Source organism: Poecilia mexicana, unplaced genomic scaffold (assembly GCF_051168715.1).
Source record: "Poecilia mexicana isolate PSO_F unplaced genomic scaffold, ASM5116871v1 scaffold_2, whole genome shotgun sequence".
Classification (NCBI taxonomy): Eukaryota; Metazoa; Chordata; class Actinopteri; order Cyprinodontiformes; family Poeciliidae; genus Poecilia; species Poecilia mexicana.
Window position 1 is genome coordinate 51,014,027 of NW_028263371.1, and position 17,959 is coordinate 51,031,985.

General features: G+C 37.0%; 1 protein-coding gene across 1 annotated transcript in view; it reads right to left on the reverse strand.

The window, feature by feature from the left end:
- Positions 1 to 2,689: 2,689 nt before the first annotated feature.
- ube2f (ubiquitin-conjugating enzyme E2F (putative)) overlaps positions 2,690 to 17,959 on the reverse strand; it is a 39,802-nt gene continuing 24,532 nt past the window's right edge. The window contains exons 9-10 of the mRNA XM_014984141.2: positions 17,490 to 17,552; positions 2,690 to 3,952 (exon numbers count right to left, since the gene is read on the reverse strand). Coding sequence (XP_014839627.1) covers positions 3,902 to 3,952; positions 17,490 to 17,552 — 114 coding nt within the window. The 3' untranslated portion in view covers positions 2,690 to 3,901. The remainder of the gene's footprint in view (positions 3,953 to 17,489; positions 17,553 to 17,959) is intronic.

Sequence of the window (17,959 nt, forward strand, 5' to 3'; positions counted from 1 at the left end):
CAACAATGCTTGTTGGGGCCAGAAATTGGAAAGAAATAGGATTTATAGCACTAACCCGTCTCGTTACCTGCTTGACGCTGTCAGCTGTCACTGCAGGCCCAGGATAATGCAATATGCAGTACCCAGAGGGCAAGTGTACAGTTTGATTGTGGATCCTCCAAAGGTTGGTGCAGTGTGTGACTGACAGACATCTGCACTGTCTGCAGGTCTCTCTCAGCCAAGTCAAATTGTACGAATCGCTGACAGTAGGGAGATACAGTCAATTATTGTGGGTACGAATAGGACAGAGTTCCTAAACCTGCCTCACTACCAGTTTGTGGAATGAAGAGTACAGTTTTCAAGTCCTTTATGAAAACAGTCTACCTTATAGAGGTGATTAGGATTAAAACAATCTGTTATTGTCTAGCACCAACAATTCAAAGTAACTTAAATCACCTATTACCCATCCTGAGGCTTGGTTTGAACTTTAGGAAGTTTAAGCAACTCAACATGTGTGCATTACAAAGCTGCTAATGAATGTAAACAATTAGCTTTGTAGCTCCACCTCATCAAACCATCCAACAATGTAGGGAACCCAGAAGAAGAAAGGACTGTACGCCACCAAACTGCAGTAAAAGATGTGGCAGCGCTGGTTGGAGAAAGACAAAGCAGGATGGTAGTTTGTCAGGTTGTAGCTTGAATTGATAGAAGATAACATCACAATATACTGCATTTTAAAAAAAAGGCGTTAAATTCTTAAGAGAAAACTTTTAAGTTATTTAAAAATAGTTTCTGATATCTTCCTTTTTGAGCGAAAGAATAAAAAGGGATATTTGCTCACCCTCCCCACTAGTCTACAAATCCACTAGGAAAATGTAATGACATTAAAGAGAAAACATTGAAACTGCACGACAAAAGAAAACCACAAGACACCAAAAAATGAACCTTGAGGCCAATATTGAAAGACAGTTTTGCACCAAATATCTATTACTTTAGCCTTAAGATATGCTTCAGAGCAGCCATTTTCACAGCTGCTTTTAACTGGCCATTATTTGTCTCACTGATGGGCTTTTCATTTCAGCAGAACCCAGTGCGATCATTGCATTTACTTTCACCAGTGGGGAAAAAAGAAGTTAAAAACCTGGAACAGAATGATAAAAAAGAAGAAGAGAAGGAAGAAATCATGCTGGCAAGTCACATCGTATTCATGTCACACTGTGACCGTCTAAACGTTTGTGCAAATATGTGTGTTGTCCTCAGAGCAACAGAAAAAGACTCGGTGAAGCTGCTGGTTGAGTCTGGTAAAAGAATGTCGTTTCTCAACAGAAGCTGAAAGGCCACTCACAGAGGAAGAGGTCATGACTGCAAAAACATAGAAATTTGTTTTTGACAGGAAAAAATTACCAAAAAATTTAAATATTTAACATAAAAACATTGATGACAAATATTTAACCCCTTCAAGTCAATATTTCGTAAATGTAGCTTTGGCAGATACCCCAGCTGTGGACAGATCTAAATCAGGCTGCACATCTGGATGCAGAAGCTCCATTCTTCCTGCTAAGCTGTTCAAGCTGCATAGAGATCAGCTGTGAACAGAATCTTTGAAGTCTGTGGGATTGAGTTCTGGGCTTTGATTAGGCCACTCCAGAACATCAACCTTGTTGTCTCCAAACCATTTCTCTGTAGCTTTAGATGAACGCTTCAGGATGTTTTCTTACTTGTGAGACTACCAGTACGACTTGGCTGGTCCTCTGTTGAATTAGGTCAGTCATTTTAAAAGGAGAGAATATTTATGCAACCACTTCTATGTAAAATACATGTAGTTTAACTTTATTATGTTGCAGAAATCAACTTCCACTTTGATATTAGAGGGGTTTTATAATTTTCGTTGGTCAAAAAATAAAAATTGTGTTGCTCATGACTGATTTGTAAAAGCAATAAAAAAGTTCAAACAACCAAGGTGGTGGACACTTTTTAAAGGTTCTGTAGCTTTAGTAAACCTAAAAGACCCTTTACCAGCGGTAAAGGGTAACTTTGCTTACTCAAAGTTGCAAACCCAATTTTGAGTAAACAGAATAAAATGACTCATTTAAGTTATTTTTGTTTGTTAAGAATATAAATGTGAACAATGCATAAAAGTGAAATTCTCCATTACCAAATGCTGCTTTACATATTCTCCTACATAAAGGAGAATATGTAGCTAGCACAGGTTGTTTCTGTGTAATTTTCATTTCAAAAATAAATAAAAAAGCAGTATTTGTTTCTTTTTGCAGCGCTACCAAACCCATATCGACCCCCAAAAAAATGAAGCTTGTGTTACCTTTAAAAATGAGAACATTTTCCTTCCTAAATTAAACTGAAATAGCACATATTTTATGAGTCTCTAACATATCAATGCAGTTCATTTATTATAAACCTCTGAGTGAAAAGAGGTTGATACTTTTAGAGTTGTCCACTTTGACCGGTTATCAAAGAAAAATCGAAATACAAGTCGTAAACATTTCATTTAAATCACAGACCTGGTCATTCAAATTGTTGCATCCAGGATGTCCAAAGGATCATCTGAACTCTACCAAGTTCATGATTTTTATCAACTGCTGATAGTTTTACCCCAAATATTTTAGCTATAAGATATCAAGTAAGGTGATGTAACTTCAGTTCCATGGCTTCTTAATTAAATCAAGAGAAACTGGAATACAAACCAAACAGGTAAAAGTCCATCACCATTTATTTCTCATGGGTGCAAAAATTAAATCTGAACCAGTCATTTAAAGTCCTCATGATTTCACTTAAAACTTGATAGTGTTTAAGTACAAAGCCAACTTTGCCAGTGAGATGTCAAAGCACTTTTGGATTGCACTGTTAGTTTACAATAAGCTCCTCATACACACCGTGATCGAGATACGAAGGTGTAAAGAGCGCAAATGAAAAAGGGGGTGAATTAAATAAAATAAAAAATAAAAAAAAGAAAGAAAGATACATGTGGCTTTTTGTTTTTCATGGCAGTAATTTATGTATCTGGAGCTGAAAAGACTCAAATGATCTCTATGAGATGTTTTGTGTGTGTAACCTGCTGGAGAACTGTGCAAAGATTTTAAACCGCCCCTAATTTCTGTAAATTATTAAAAACTATGGTAATAAAGTCAACATAGTCAAAAGAAAAAGACCTGGAGAACTTGGAAGCAACGTATAAGGAGATTAGAGGTGATTTAAATGCTGAGCACAGGACAACGCAAACATGCTCTGAGAACGGAAACAAAACGTGATCATTCACATGCTGTCTAATGAGGAACCTTCGTGTGTGAGTGTGTGTGCTCACCCTCTACAACGACATCGGACGCGTGTTTTGTTTTGTTTTGTTGTTTTTTTTTTTTGCATGTGTGAACATTTGTGGACTCCCATGCACTTTCTCATAAGCAACACAAACAATGCAGGCACTGAAACAGAGAGCTGATAGTAACAGATTTTTGTTCTTTTCTCAGCTTGTATTTAAAAACAGCCAAGTGACTTGTGGTCTTTTTCGGTGAAACATCGTGTGAGACTCCATGTTGTGTTTTTCCTGCCGCGGCTCGTTCCCAACAGGCTCGTGTTCACCTTAGTGAGGCGCCGACTCAGACATTGTTGCTGCTGTAACAATCAACTTATTAGCATAATTAAAGCATATATTTCGTTTGCAAGTCCTTCCTTTGAAGCAGTCATAATTCTGTTTCGTTTTTTACTATTTTTTTCTTTTTTTTTAATTATTTCTGCAGTGTGAAGTTTATTGCGGGGGTTGCCGTGTCATATGGAGGTGGAGGGGAGTAGTAAGAGTCAAAGAGTCTGCTGCTGTTTCACACGTGGAGGAGTCGGCCAGATAAGCAGAGGCAAGGTAGAGCAGTTTGGTTGTTTGTCGCACGGCTGCTGGGGGTAGCCGATGCATCTATCATCTGGCGTAGTGCTTGATGTAATCTTGAACCTTACTTCGAAAATCCTCCTGAGTGGAAAAGAGGGGGGGGGGAGGACAAGTGGGAAGGATAAGATTAGCGTTATGGAGGACTAAACACTATTGAGATGCTTTTTATTGCCGTATGTGCAACTCTAAAATGCAATGAAAAAAACTACTGATGACCTTTAAAATCCTTCACATTGACCTCAAGGCAACCTATTTTGATTTTGTGTGAAGCACAAACAGAAGTAGCACATAACTGAAATGTGAAAGGAAAGCAAGACCAGGTCATTTTTTTTACAAACACAAGTAAATAAATTGCTACTTTGTCTTCTACTTCTCAATCGTTTACTGCTTTTTATTAGTTTCTCATAGAACATTCATTAATGTCCGTGGTTCTAATGTGAAACCATGCTATAAGATTTGTTTTTGACAAAATGGTCAGTGGGTATGAACACTTAAAAGACATTGTTTATGGCAGCACATAAACAGTAAGCTACTGGATATCCATAAGCAAAGCAAAAGCAACCACATGTACTATTCCCAGGATAACCAGAGGTGATGTGACTCATAATGAAGTCACAAATTAGTCATATGTATATAAATATATCCTTCTTCAGTGTCACCATACATTTAGTGAGTCATATTTCTTCAGTGGGAAGACGTTAAGACTGTGCAGAAAAGCATCTTTTCAAAGAAAAAAACCATAAAAAACAGCTCACTTAGGGTACATGACATTTTTCTGCAGCAGTAAATTAAATATGCATTAGTTCTTTGGACATTTTTACTCACTGTCTCCACATTTCCCAAAATCTAAAACTAAATATGTCTTTCCTGAATCAGAATGTATGACTTATGTGACCTTTGTTTGTTCTTTGGCTGGGCTACAGACTGCCTAAAGCATAAAATAACATATTTATGATCCTACTGCCATCCAGGGATTCAACAGAACTAAACTAAGTAATCCCCAGGGAAGGTGAGAGGGTGAGTCTTGTTTTCCTTCATGGGGTCAGTCTCAGACTCTGATGACCAGGGACTGAATAACATGAAGTAGGACTCCTATGTCAAGATGAAGAAAATGCCAACCACTTTGACGAGTCAAGACAATTGATAATAATGGTTTGTTTCGAAATTAAATTGAGTGACGCAAACAGCAGTCAGTCTGCTGATGAAGTAAGTAAGTACATCAGGCAGTTTAATATAAAAACACAGTTTGCTCCTTTTCACACTACTGATCAATGACTGCACACACACACCTGCAGCACTAACCACATCATTAAGTTTGGATGACGTGGATGTGGTGGACCTCATCACCAACAAACAACGATGAAACCGACTACAGGTGAGCCAACTGCTCCAATGGTGTGAGGACAACAATCTCTCGCTCACTATCAGGACAACCAAAGGGATTATTGTCAACTTCTTCACAACATCCTGTTGACCTGGTGCTATGGAGACAATGAGCAAAACCACATCATTGGCCAAGAGAGATCAAACACACCTAGAGTGAAGGCTGTCATTTACTATGTCCAAAGTACCGAAATCGTCTGTCACTGACATAGAGCAGTGATGAAAGATGTGACACCTGGCTCTGGTCAAACTATTTCAACATTGGTCTCAGTGTTGGTCACATTCGCCCAGTGTTGTGAGGTGAAATGGTGTGAGACTGATCAGAAGTTTTTGAAGAGTTTTATATGGAAATGTGCTTGGACAACAATGTTGATATTTCCCTTCAGCTAGTCCGTTTCCACTATGTGGATTTTGAAATGAATACTTTTAAGGAACATTTATCTGACGTGGTGATGAATTATGTACATTTGTACTAGGGATGCACAATAAACTGGCATCAACATCGGTATCAGCCAATATTAGTCATTTTTTAATATATTGGTATTGGTCCAATAAATGAAACAGGGTTGATATGAACACCAATATTTATTTGCATCTGTTTTTTTTTTCCACAAACTGTCAAAACTGTAGTGAAATATACATAATATTGGTAAATATTGGTTAACAGCCATAACAGCAAAATTAATATTGGATATCAATATCGGCCTGAATTTCTGTCTTGGTGCATCCCCAATTTCTACAGTTCTTCCCTGAATAACTACTATAATAATTTAATCTATTTATCAGGTTGTGAGGAAGCTGAGCATTAACCTTCTTCCTCTGATCACTGCATTGAGATTTTAATCTTATTCTTGCTTTGATTCTATCTTTTATAGACGGAATTTATATATTTAAATAGAGAGAAAAACTGTATTATGATCTTTGTATGCTTTGCATAAATGGTGAGTTGACAAAGGGAATGATGATAATATCTGCATGTGTCTTCTTAGCTGCTGTTCAGAGTTGAAGGTCGCTGTCACAGCATCCCTGAGCCTCAGCTGCCTGTATAGAGACAACTCAATTATTTCGTTGTTGTCCCATTTGAGTTACTGTACACCCTGTAAAATCACAGTTTTTCAAGGTGACATATTGCATACTCTGTAGTAATTTTGTAAGTATAGCAGTACTTCAGTTTTTCTGGTTTTTATTAAACACCGTCATTGAACGGATAAAACTGTGACAGAGCAGAATTCACGCTAGCAGCAGAATTTTCCTTGGTCAGATTCCTGCCAATCATGTTTACCATCTCTTTCTAACTCACTCTCTTTTAACTTCATCATACCTTTTTGATATGTATGTCATCTTTTCAACCATGCATACAATCCCACCATTGTATCAGTCTGTTTCTATAGTTCTTTTGACCAATACCTCCCAGGTAAATCTGCTTTAAAGGGAGCTCTTTGCATGACCGCTTTGCCTTGTTCTGTTTTGACATTTTGCTGCCTATCTCTCCTCACACAACAGCTTGCTGTGTTTTCTAGAGACTTTATTGGCTTTGGTTGCTTGTGTCTACATCCCTTCAGCCAAATATTTGGTGAAAGCTCACAGAGAATGCCTTGCAGTCCGTGCGCACGTCATCCTGGATTTGGATCAAAGACCAGAGACTGTTAATTTGAACTACAACAGCTCTCTTGTTAAAGTGCAGCCTTTTATGCAGAACATACAAAAACGGACAAAGCCAAACTAAACTGTTCATTCAGCTGAAGGCAACAGATAAGAAAGAAACTACTCTAAATGGGATCACTGGGCAAGCACGATCAAAGCACAGACATGGTTTAGGGAAGTTAATTAACTTCAACAACAGCCATGACCTTGTGTTAACCTTAAATATGACCCATGCAATTTCATATTTGATAGTATTTTTGGTCACTTTCTCTACATCTCATTGAAAAACGAGTGAATCTGGGATTTGAATGTTGTGTTTACGATTAACCGTTTTAAACAAATTAATTATTTAAATTCATTGTAGAAGCAGAAAAGTCTCACCATAAACACCAAGGATAAAATTACAACTTAAGATACTGTGCATTTATCAAAAGTAGCTTACTTTGATCCAAAGAAATGTGCAACAGAGTAGAATTTTTGTTTTAAATGTACATAATGTGCATGTGTATGTGTGCATTCAAGACAACAGACTATTTACAATAACTGAAAATAAAACCATGCAAAAAAGTGCGAATAACAGCAGAAATATTACTTGAAATTAGAGAAACTGCTAATACCAGCCGGGATGTAAACACGTATTAAGTTTGTTATAGATTGTAACAGCCACGGAGAGGAAGGATCTCCCATAATGCTCCTTTGTGCACCCAGGATGCAGCAGTCTGTCACTGAAGGAGTCCTCCAGTCCAGCAAAACTTCATGCTTGCCGTGGGAGACATTTACAGAATCCTTCTGTCTCCCACTATCTGTACTGGGTTGACTGGGCATCTACTTCCAGTGTGGGCCTTCCCAGTCAGCTAATCTAATCGCTTCATCGCAGATGTAGAAAAGCTACTAACAGATATCACCATAGAATTTGGCAGATGGCAAATTGCCTTCTTTCTCGAAACGCTTCCTTCCTTAACCTTTCTATATTTTGTCAATATGGGATGAGATGTTTCACATAACCACAGTGCAACACAATTTTCTTCATTTACATGTCTAATACGCCTTTTCTGCATTATTAGTAACTCATCTTTATTTTATATGAGAGAGATTTACCTTGGGGCACAAAAAGATCCACTTAAAATGCAGAAAGTTTCCCAAAAGACTCGCATTTCTTCAGAGGGTTTTAGTGCCTGACCTTCTGATGTAGAAACACTGGAATAAAACAATATATGATTGAGATATTCCACCCCCTGATGGTTTCAAGGTTGGACTAGCAGCACAAAGTCTTTTTGATACAGTATTGTGTAGTTTATATCAGACAGTAGTTTTGCTATTTCACAGTCAATTTCAAGTTTAAACTATTTTCATGGTATAATGGAAAAGTTGTAGCTAACTTTAAAAGAGATTAAATGTGGTTAATCGTATAGTATTTAAGTTTGACTTAAGTCGCTGTTGTGGTAAAAAAAAAAAAAAAGAAACAGAAAGAGCTTCAACAATAAGAAGAAAACAGTGATTTTTCTTTTAGACTGTTTTTGCAGCAGATCGCATCTTTTACCACTAGCAAGAACGAGGATTTCCAAACAGCATCCAAAACCAGAGGGAATTATTTTCAAAATATGCAACGACTCAACAAAAGACAATTAGGAACAAAAGCCTATAAAAAAAAAACAAATTAGAACAAACCTAATAGAACTACTCCAACATGGTGCCACAGTGAGAAGCTCCTGCATCACAATGTTGATTCATGGCAATAATAGGATTACCGGCAGCTATCTGCCTGGAAAAGTTTTCAATACCTGAATTTAAAAGCAAATTATTATTTTTGTAAAGACGTCACACTCATATTTTGGTGCTATGCAGCATCAGCCTATCAGTCTCTTCTAACCCTCCCTTCTTGTCATCTTTTATACTCGTTATTTCCATTTACTCATCCATCACCCCAGGGGTCTTGGCCATTAAATCACTGCTATTTCTCTGTGCTAATGTTGCTCTCCAACAGGATTTTTCACATTCAAGTGTGCAGCACTGCCATCAATGCATCAGTTCCAGTAGTGAGTTAGTCACGCAGGCAGCGCTGGGCTTCAGAGCGGTCACTGGGGTACGAGTGAGGAAGCGGGAACGTGAGCCTAAACATGTCGGCAAGGGGGAAGAGCAACATATGGAGTTAAAAATGATATGTGGAAACATGGATGTAAACGCTGGACGCCTGCCAGTGACAAAAGATGTCAGCTATTTATGAATCTATCCACAGAGGAGACACATTTCTGCAGAGTATGCTCTTCTACATTTTTTTTGATATTTCAAAACTGCGAGAGGAATGTGATTATTATACTTAATATCTATGTGACTCAGTAAGGTTTTAAAAAAATGCTAGTGGTGAACTGACTCAGAAGAAACCTGCTGTAAGCAACTGAATCTTTTTGTTCTCCGAGTTTGTAAAGAAAAAAAAATCATCAAATAAAACCCCTGAAGTACCATAAAGTGCATGAACTGATATAACTAAGACTGACAACAATAAAATCCAGGAAGTCAGCTGCAAGTCTGCAAGATGTTTTAAGATATTATTTCTTACAGTGAGCAAAAAAAGAAATCTTTTTTGTTTGTTTTTGTTTTTTACTTTGGCTGAAATGGAGTAGAAAAACACAAGCAGGCATCACTTTATGCATGCTTCAAAACAGAAAAATACTACATTACACTATGTTTCTCAATTCAGAATATTTTAATATCACACCAGTCATTATGCTGTCAATAATTAATTCTACTCCTGCACAAAACTAAGTAAAAACTTCATTTAATTTGATATTAAAAACACAAATACAGTTAGATTTCTTTTGCACACTGAGTATTCTACATTTGGTTTTATGAATACTCACCCTTAAAAACATTATGCAAAAAAACAAATGATGTACATGTCTCCTGCATAAAATAAATCCACATGAACTGATTGTCAGTTTCTTAAAGGAGTGGGCCACTACTCCCAGGAATAAACAAAAACCTAGCTGAATTAAGGAAAAAGTGTCACTAGAAAATAAGTATCAGCCTTTGTTTGTAATATACAAATATTTGCTTTATAGTTGGTTAAAGTAACTTTCACTGATGCAGTTCAAACTTGTGTTGCTGGACAAGCCCTATTTGACTCTTACAGCTAACGACGCAGAGTGTGCATTATTCCTTCATTATCAGATCTAAGTGGGAGATCTGGTACGTGTACTGGCTAATTAGCTGCTAATGACAATCTAATGACATAAACTGATTCACAGAGGAAGTTGGCTTTGAATATTATCTGTAGAAATACAAAAGTCATGAAAAAGTCAAATCTGGACTGCAGGTTGTCCTTCAGTTCAGGGGTCAGTGAACTGCTTTAACACCCAGTTTAAATAAATCTTTAATATAAAAATTAGTTCTACAAAAATGCTATGTTAATGATACAGATTCCCTGAAAATCAACTTTCAAAAGTGTTTGTAATGTTTTAAAATGTGAAAGAAAGGCTTCAGTCGATTTAAAAAAAAAAAGAAGTGTCGTTTCATTCCTGGCTTTCTCAGCTACAAAAAGGACATCACGTCCCAACTTTAACAATCCCTTAAATGACTTCCTGTACTTCTGGGAAACTGCTTACACCTCATGTACATCAGAGATGTTGGCTCTGCAACACTTTGTGAACTCAGTTGTAAACCTTTATTTATGACAGACGTCAAGAAACAATCAGATTAAGCAACTTTTTTCTTCTCCGTTATGAGGGGAAACTGTTTGCAAGATGAGCCGACAGCAACGGAAAAGTGAAAATGTCAAACATCATGCTTGACTTTGACACAATTAGGACTCCATACATGCATTTTTTAGTTCAGGTAACAAAGTAGTACAATGAAAAACATTGTCCTAAACTGACATTTAGATGCCCACAAACTAAAGCATCAAAGCAAAAGTGGGAGAAAACAAAGAGATGATCTAATTATAACATCACACAAATTCAATTAGAACGATCAGTGAAATAACCCATTTAATGTCATCACATAAGCAACACATTCGCCTTTGCTTTGTTTCAAAGTTTCTTTCAGCAGAAAAGTGGTTGATGCACTAATAAAACTTTCTTTTCTCTGGACCATTTCACTAACAGCAGATTGTTATGCTCATCCAGAATTATGTACAGGTTTTCAAAATGCATGAGCCAGATCACAGACATCTGGAGGTAAATTAAATCTTATGGATGCAAACATTCGCTTTCCAAATGAGAATAAAGCTCAACTAGAGCCCCCAAGATGCTACATTTACCTGAAACAGACACAAAAATCAAGAGTGATTTAAAGGCAGAATATAACTTACAAAATGGTGGATTTGAGCTTTTTTTCCACATTTGGATTCATACTAGAATATTTTTTATACAAAAAACACATTTTTCATTACACTTATTACTGAAAAGCAGTGAATCAAAAATTGAATTAAAACATCTGTCCAGGGTTTTTGAAAACTAACAACTAACTTGTGATAGCAAGAATTTTAGTTAATTTCACATTATTCAGTCATATTTGGGGCAGAATTATGAAACTCTGGGCTTCAAAATTAGAAAGAAGCTGAACGAAACAATGCTCCAAATGTGGTTCAATTGACTGCAGACGTCTAAGCTTTTACCAGCTGAATTTATAAACACTGTTTGCAGTTCAGTTTATAAAAAGTGTCCGCTGTTTTATTAATGATTGTTCTTAATTATAAATCCTTCTTGAAATGGTGCACCCTACTCCTCCAGCACTATTAATCGGGTGGCCACAAATACTAACTGTAGTCTAAAGCAGCCTTTACAAATTTGACGGGGAATAATAATGTGTCTGCTTGCATTTTTTAAAAGAAAAATATGTTGATTTTTGTAGATAAACAGTCTGCAAGCACCGCAAAGTCTAAGGGAAACTCAGAATAAAACCGAGTAAGGATTTAATAATTAATGAAGGAGAGCAGTTTGGTGACAGATTTTTTTTATAGAACCAGTTAGGAACTGGTTCTGCACTAGCTCTGATCTGACACTGAAATCATTTCTATTAATCAGACTGATTTATGCATAATGAAACCAAATATTTATCCTTGCAACACAATCACGTCAGAGAAATGTATTAGACCTCAGGATAAAAGTTGCCCAGTGATAAATAATATCTGATAATGTGTAAATGCAAGGGCTGAACACACCAAAGAGTTTTATTCACTGCCACCATATGTAAAATACAAAGAGAGTCATTAGGTGACCAGTTCAAATGACTGTATTTGAAGGCGATATCAAACAGTGGCTATTATGATGTACATTTGCGACTTTTTCAGGTTTTCTTTTAAACTTAAATACAGTACTGAGTGAAATAACAATAACAAATTCATGTTTGTTTGTTTTTTAACTGAACAGATAACTATTGGTATAAGAAACAGCCATTTTTGTACCAGCTGAATAAATGCATTCTAATGAAATGCTGCGGTTTTCTCAAGTAAAGGTGAAAACAGCAGAATGCATTCAAGCGCTTTTCACACATCTTCAACAGGGGTGCCAATTATTGTGGAGGGTGCTGTGTCTGCAGAAAACAAAAGCAATAATAAGATCTGTTGTTATGCTGCAGTTGGGTTTAGACCTCTCAAACACACATTACCCCATGAAACTGCAGGAGAGAAAAAAGTGAGAGAGCACACAAATCTAACTAAAGACTCAATTATCTGTGAAATATGTTAAAACCAAGTCTGGTTTACCTGCAGACACATATTTGAGCATTTGACTTGCCCCCACAGTGCAGAAACAGTCTTATCAGTGGTTTGTCAAAGACAGATCATTTGTAATGTACTTTCATAGGATAGAATAATCCACTGAAACTTGGCCAGATGTTGTTGAGTTGCAAAGAGTTAAAGACTGCATACCCAATAAGTGAGCTCTGTTTTTGTTTACACACTGAGACAAAGAGGATCAATGTGTTCTACCTTTGGTACCCTAATGAGGGTCTACACAGGCCCACAGAGTTTTGAGCTGGCAGGAGGAAAGCTGATGAGGGGAACAGAGCTCCAATCAGGATGGAGTAAATGGATTGTGTGTCAGCGTGCTTGACATGACTAAATCTTGATGAAAAGCTAAGCCACACGAGATAACTGATGAGGGTAGAGACCAGGAGAGGTGGTCTCAGCAAACGATCGGTATAATTAGTGGAAATGTGCAGATTTTATCAGGAAAGGAGGAAGTGAACTGTGGTGCTGAGGTAGTTACAGATTCTCCAAGGTGTTACACTTGACAGAAGGTGAACAGATGCTCCATATCACATCATGGTTTAGGGCAAAAAGCTTCTCCAATCCTTGTGTTGCAAGTACCAATGTGTACTTTTCATTACGGTGAGGATAGTATGAGACTTCTTCACCTGTTTCAGGTTTTACGGCCATTTTTGTATAAATATTATATCTATAGGTATTGATAAGCTCTGCCTGTACCATTGTTCACTTCTACTTGATTTATGTTGTTAAAATGGGACTAGCAATATCAGCTAAGCAACAAGTTATACACTTGTATAATGGTGTTGGGTGCTTGAATGTCAGAGACCAACCTCCAGCCGGTTATTTCTTTTGAAAGGTGTAGAAAATGTCTCTAAGCACAACCTTACTACGGTACTTTTAGACACTGGATAATTGACCGGAACGTAAAAGATAAATGGGTGTAGTGATTGACTCAGATCTGAACCTTCAGAGACACAGAAGACAATTAAAAATCAATTAAAATCAGCCTTCTGATTATATAGATTATCTTTAGGACTAAAGGACTAATATCCCAACTAGATCTAGAGAAACTCATACATGCGTTTATGTTTAGTCACACTGAATACTGCAACATTGTCTTCACAGGTTTGCTTTTGTTAGTTTCTAAATTGTTGAAAGGCTTAGCAACAAAAGACATTAAAGATCTGTTCTGGGGATGCAGGATCTCCTATTAGGCCAAGTCCATGCTGTCTGTCACCAAATTTTAGCTTAAAATCTGGCCAATCAGAACAATCAGAAGAGTTATTACAAACACCTGGCAAATACGTCCTTTAAACACAGACAGCAAACACAATTTTCCTCCGAGTGCAAACAGATGGGAGGAGAATGGGTCTGCAAATAAATGGAAATGCCCACAATCAGAGCTATACGCTCTCAATCCATAAATGTGCTGTTGAGACTGCTTAACACCTTCCTCTGGGTCTTTGGGAGTAATGTGATGCCATAGTATTTGCATCACTTAAATTTTGTGCTTTCTAGTCTTTATGTATTACAGAGTGGATACCACAAATGCCATTTATAGCTATTAATGTGCAATTAGTGGTTTTGTGACAGACATATATTATTAAGATTATCTAATAAAATATAATCAAATGAACGGTTTGAATTTTTCAAAATGTTCCATTTAAGATGATGCTACTGCAAGAAAACACTCCTTTACAGAAACGAATTGATGTGTTGAAGCTGGAGGGCAAATCAACTGCAGGCAGAAAATATACAACTTATAAAATAATGTCTTTTTAGTTTGCTGTTGACAGCATATATAATATAGTGGTCAATTTTTAGGCAGTGTAGGTGTCAAAAGAGGAAGAAAAATCCACTTTTATTAAAATCGGAGATACCCAAAGAAAATACTTCCACAGCAATAAATAAATAAATAAATAAATAAATAAACAAACAAATAAACAAATAAATAAATAAATAAATAAATAAACAAATAAATAAATGAATAAATAAATAAATAAATAAATATCTTAGTCTTAGATTCTGGGTGCCAGGAAACCAGATGGCAATCTGTCTGTTGAAATGCCCTATTTATTTAAATACTGGGCTAAGGTAATTGGTAAAAAGGACTTCAAATGTCAGTGTGTGTTTGCTTTTTAAAGTGCTCTTACAAAGCATCAAACAGAAATGTTTGCAAGGACAAACATAGTCTTCTCTCTGTCTGGCCTTGATTTAGTTTTAAAATAGACTAAAAATGTCCAGGATATTGAGAAATAGGATTTTATATATTTATTATAGTACTCAAACTAGTTGTCAGAAACTGAAGTCGGTAACAAACTGCACACTACATTCAGCCTCTGAGAGTGCTACCTTTCAGCCACTTTAACCGGTAATGTATTCAGAGAGCAGCCAGAGGAGTAGCACCACTTTAAAAACTCCAACACACAAAAGCAAATCCATCTACATATAAAAGAATTCACACACACACACAAACACACACAAACACACACACACACACACCTCCCACACCTCTATCCGCTCACTCCTGAAGTTGATTATGGCACACTGTGACTCAGCGGGAGGGGGGTCATGGTTGAACAACTTCATGTTTTCAGCTGTTGTGACTTCATAGAAGAGCAACAGGACGGTGAAGTAGCTCTAAATATGCTGAAAATAGATTTACGTAACGCATTAAAAGAGGTTTGTTTTTAACGCTTCCATCGATCATCTTCAGATGAGCTCAGTTGTCGTAACGCCGGTAGCTTCTGCTAACAGAACAGACTTCAGATGTTTACACAAGACTTAGTCCAACACTGCATCTTTTCTGCTGCGTCACAGCACATCAGACTCTGGTGGAAACAGAGAACGGAAATAGAAATGTAAGGTGCTGAGACACCATCCAGCAGGAGGCAGAGCACTGCAAAGCGTGTGGTGTCTGCTTCACTGCAGACCATCACTGAAGTCATATGTAAGCCCCTAATGAACCTCCTGCTGTAGCAACCTGGTCCACCGACCAGCACCATTAGTATTACTGATAACATGCAGAGAACTGGGATTTTAGAACTGAACTGTGAGCATGAACCACATGTTTACTAGTTCTTATGTTGCATAAAATGGACAAATCCAGGATGATAACATCCAACACTGACAAATACTTGTCTGAGAGTAACCTAATGTTTTATCAATGTAAAAATAATCTTTTAACTTGAAGGGTCCAGAAGGTTTGAAAAAAGTATGGATATTTTGACCCCATTTGATCTGGTTGTTTCATATCTGACAAAGTCTAAATCTACAAAATTGTGAAGACGCAAAAATAACCTCATTATTCCTCTGATCAGTAGTAAAGAAATTAGCCGCTATGGTAAATAATAAAGCAAGTACAGTAAAAAAACATAACACTTCATTCATGTGCTAAAAAAATTGTGTTAATTAAAAAGATTTTGTTGACAAGGACAGCCAAAAACTAGTCAGAAACTATAGCATACTATTGCAGTTCATCATCAAAGACAAAATTATGCAAATTTCTAAAAAGAAATATGGCTTTAGCATCAGCGGCAATATAATGAAATGAAATAAAGTTTAGAATTGTAGGTAACTTTTGCCCTTCATTTCTTGGCTACATTAGTCAAGTTTCATTAAGGTTTATGACTATTTATCTGTGTAAACTCTCTTCACTTACACCTTCAGCTGTTGCCTGACTCAGTAGAGTCAAGCAACAGAGTCTGACTGTGGAAAACAGGAGCTCAGATCTTAACACTGACGGTGTAAAAATCCCACCTGTTGTTTTTTTAAAGCCATCTGAACTGTGAATTTATGGTTACAGACTTTACAATATTATTTTTACAATTGCCACATGACAAATCCTGGCTCCCTCAGTAACAAACAAACAAACTGGGATTTATTTTTGATTGTGTAAGAATAACGATCTCATAAATGTAAGATAGTAAGTAGGTATTTTTGGATGATATGACATTACCCCATAAAACCTTCATAACCTTTGAACCTTTTTCTCACAACAAACTTCTTTTTATTGGTCTCATGAAAACTGAAATTAAAAACTAAGTGCACAGTTGTAAATTGGAAAGAATAGCAATCATGATTTTCACATTTTTTTCCAAGTAAACTAGTGAGAAGTGACATGTAACCAAGTTCAGCCCCTTTACCTCTGATACCAAAACGTTTATAAAAAGGGATGTCAATACTTTTGCAAGAAAGACTACTGCTAATTTGTGCATTGATTACACATCCTTCTCTTGCTTGAATCAGATTGTTTTTTAATGCACTGTAAGAGCAGAGGGAAAGAAAGGATTTAATTAATCCTGAAGAATAGTTTCAAGATGGTTTCACAGCGCAAAGCTTCAACACCATTACGCTGAATTAAGCTGATCAGAATGCGCTTACACTTCCCACAGCAGTAAAGGGTGCAAGATCCAGGGATCTGCTTTAATATGATTATTTGATTTGCAAACTGAACCTCCTGTCATCTACTGTAGAGGTACCAAATTTAGCAGCAGTGCGCGGCCAAGTGCCTTCCTGTGAACACAGCCTTGGCGTGTCCACAGTCACTGTGTTCCCAGAAAGGCAGCTTCAGCCCACTAGACCAAACTAAAGCACTTCTATTATCACATTACACCTCCTACAACAGCAACTAAATCCCATGGTGTTTCAGAAAAAGCTGCAGCAGGAAGTGTCGCAGCTGCACGGTGATGATCTGGTTTAAACAGATTTTTATGCAGGGTGTTCACACAAGCAGATGTAAAATTTATTTAAAAAGACTGCAGGTGATTCTCAGAAATTATGCAGAAGTGAATTAAATGCATTTAAAAGTCCACCATCCTTGCTTGCAGCATCTCCTAATGTGATGATGAAAAGAGACATAAATTCATCCTGACTGTACTTCACCTTGTCTCTCAGATGATGTTCTGCTGCGTCGATGTTCAGTGGGTCATCAAAGTTCAGCAGGTCCTGCAGAAGAGGTAAATTGAGGGAAGGCCCGATTAAAAATAACCACAATAATAATAATAAAAAAAGGGTCAGAGCAGAGATGGTGAGTCAAACATTGAAAAACATTCATCACTTCTAAACTATTTGTGCCTAGAGGCTGTTCAATGTTCTGTCATTTTATTAGCATACTTTCAGGACTCAGCTCTTCATTCTGTGGGTCAAATGTTGTTAATTAGGAAAAGCTGTCGTGGGAAATAAAATCCACTTCAACACCACCAACTGTGTGTAATGTCACCGCAGCGCCTGTCACTGCGACAAACGGTTTAATAACACAGTCGCCTTAGCGACGCCACACACAACAAGAGAGGCAGGCGTGCTATTAAAGAGATAAAAACAGAGGACGGCCTGGGAGGTTATTTCCTAATAAA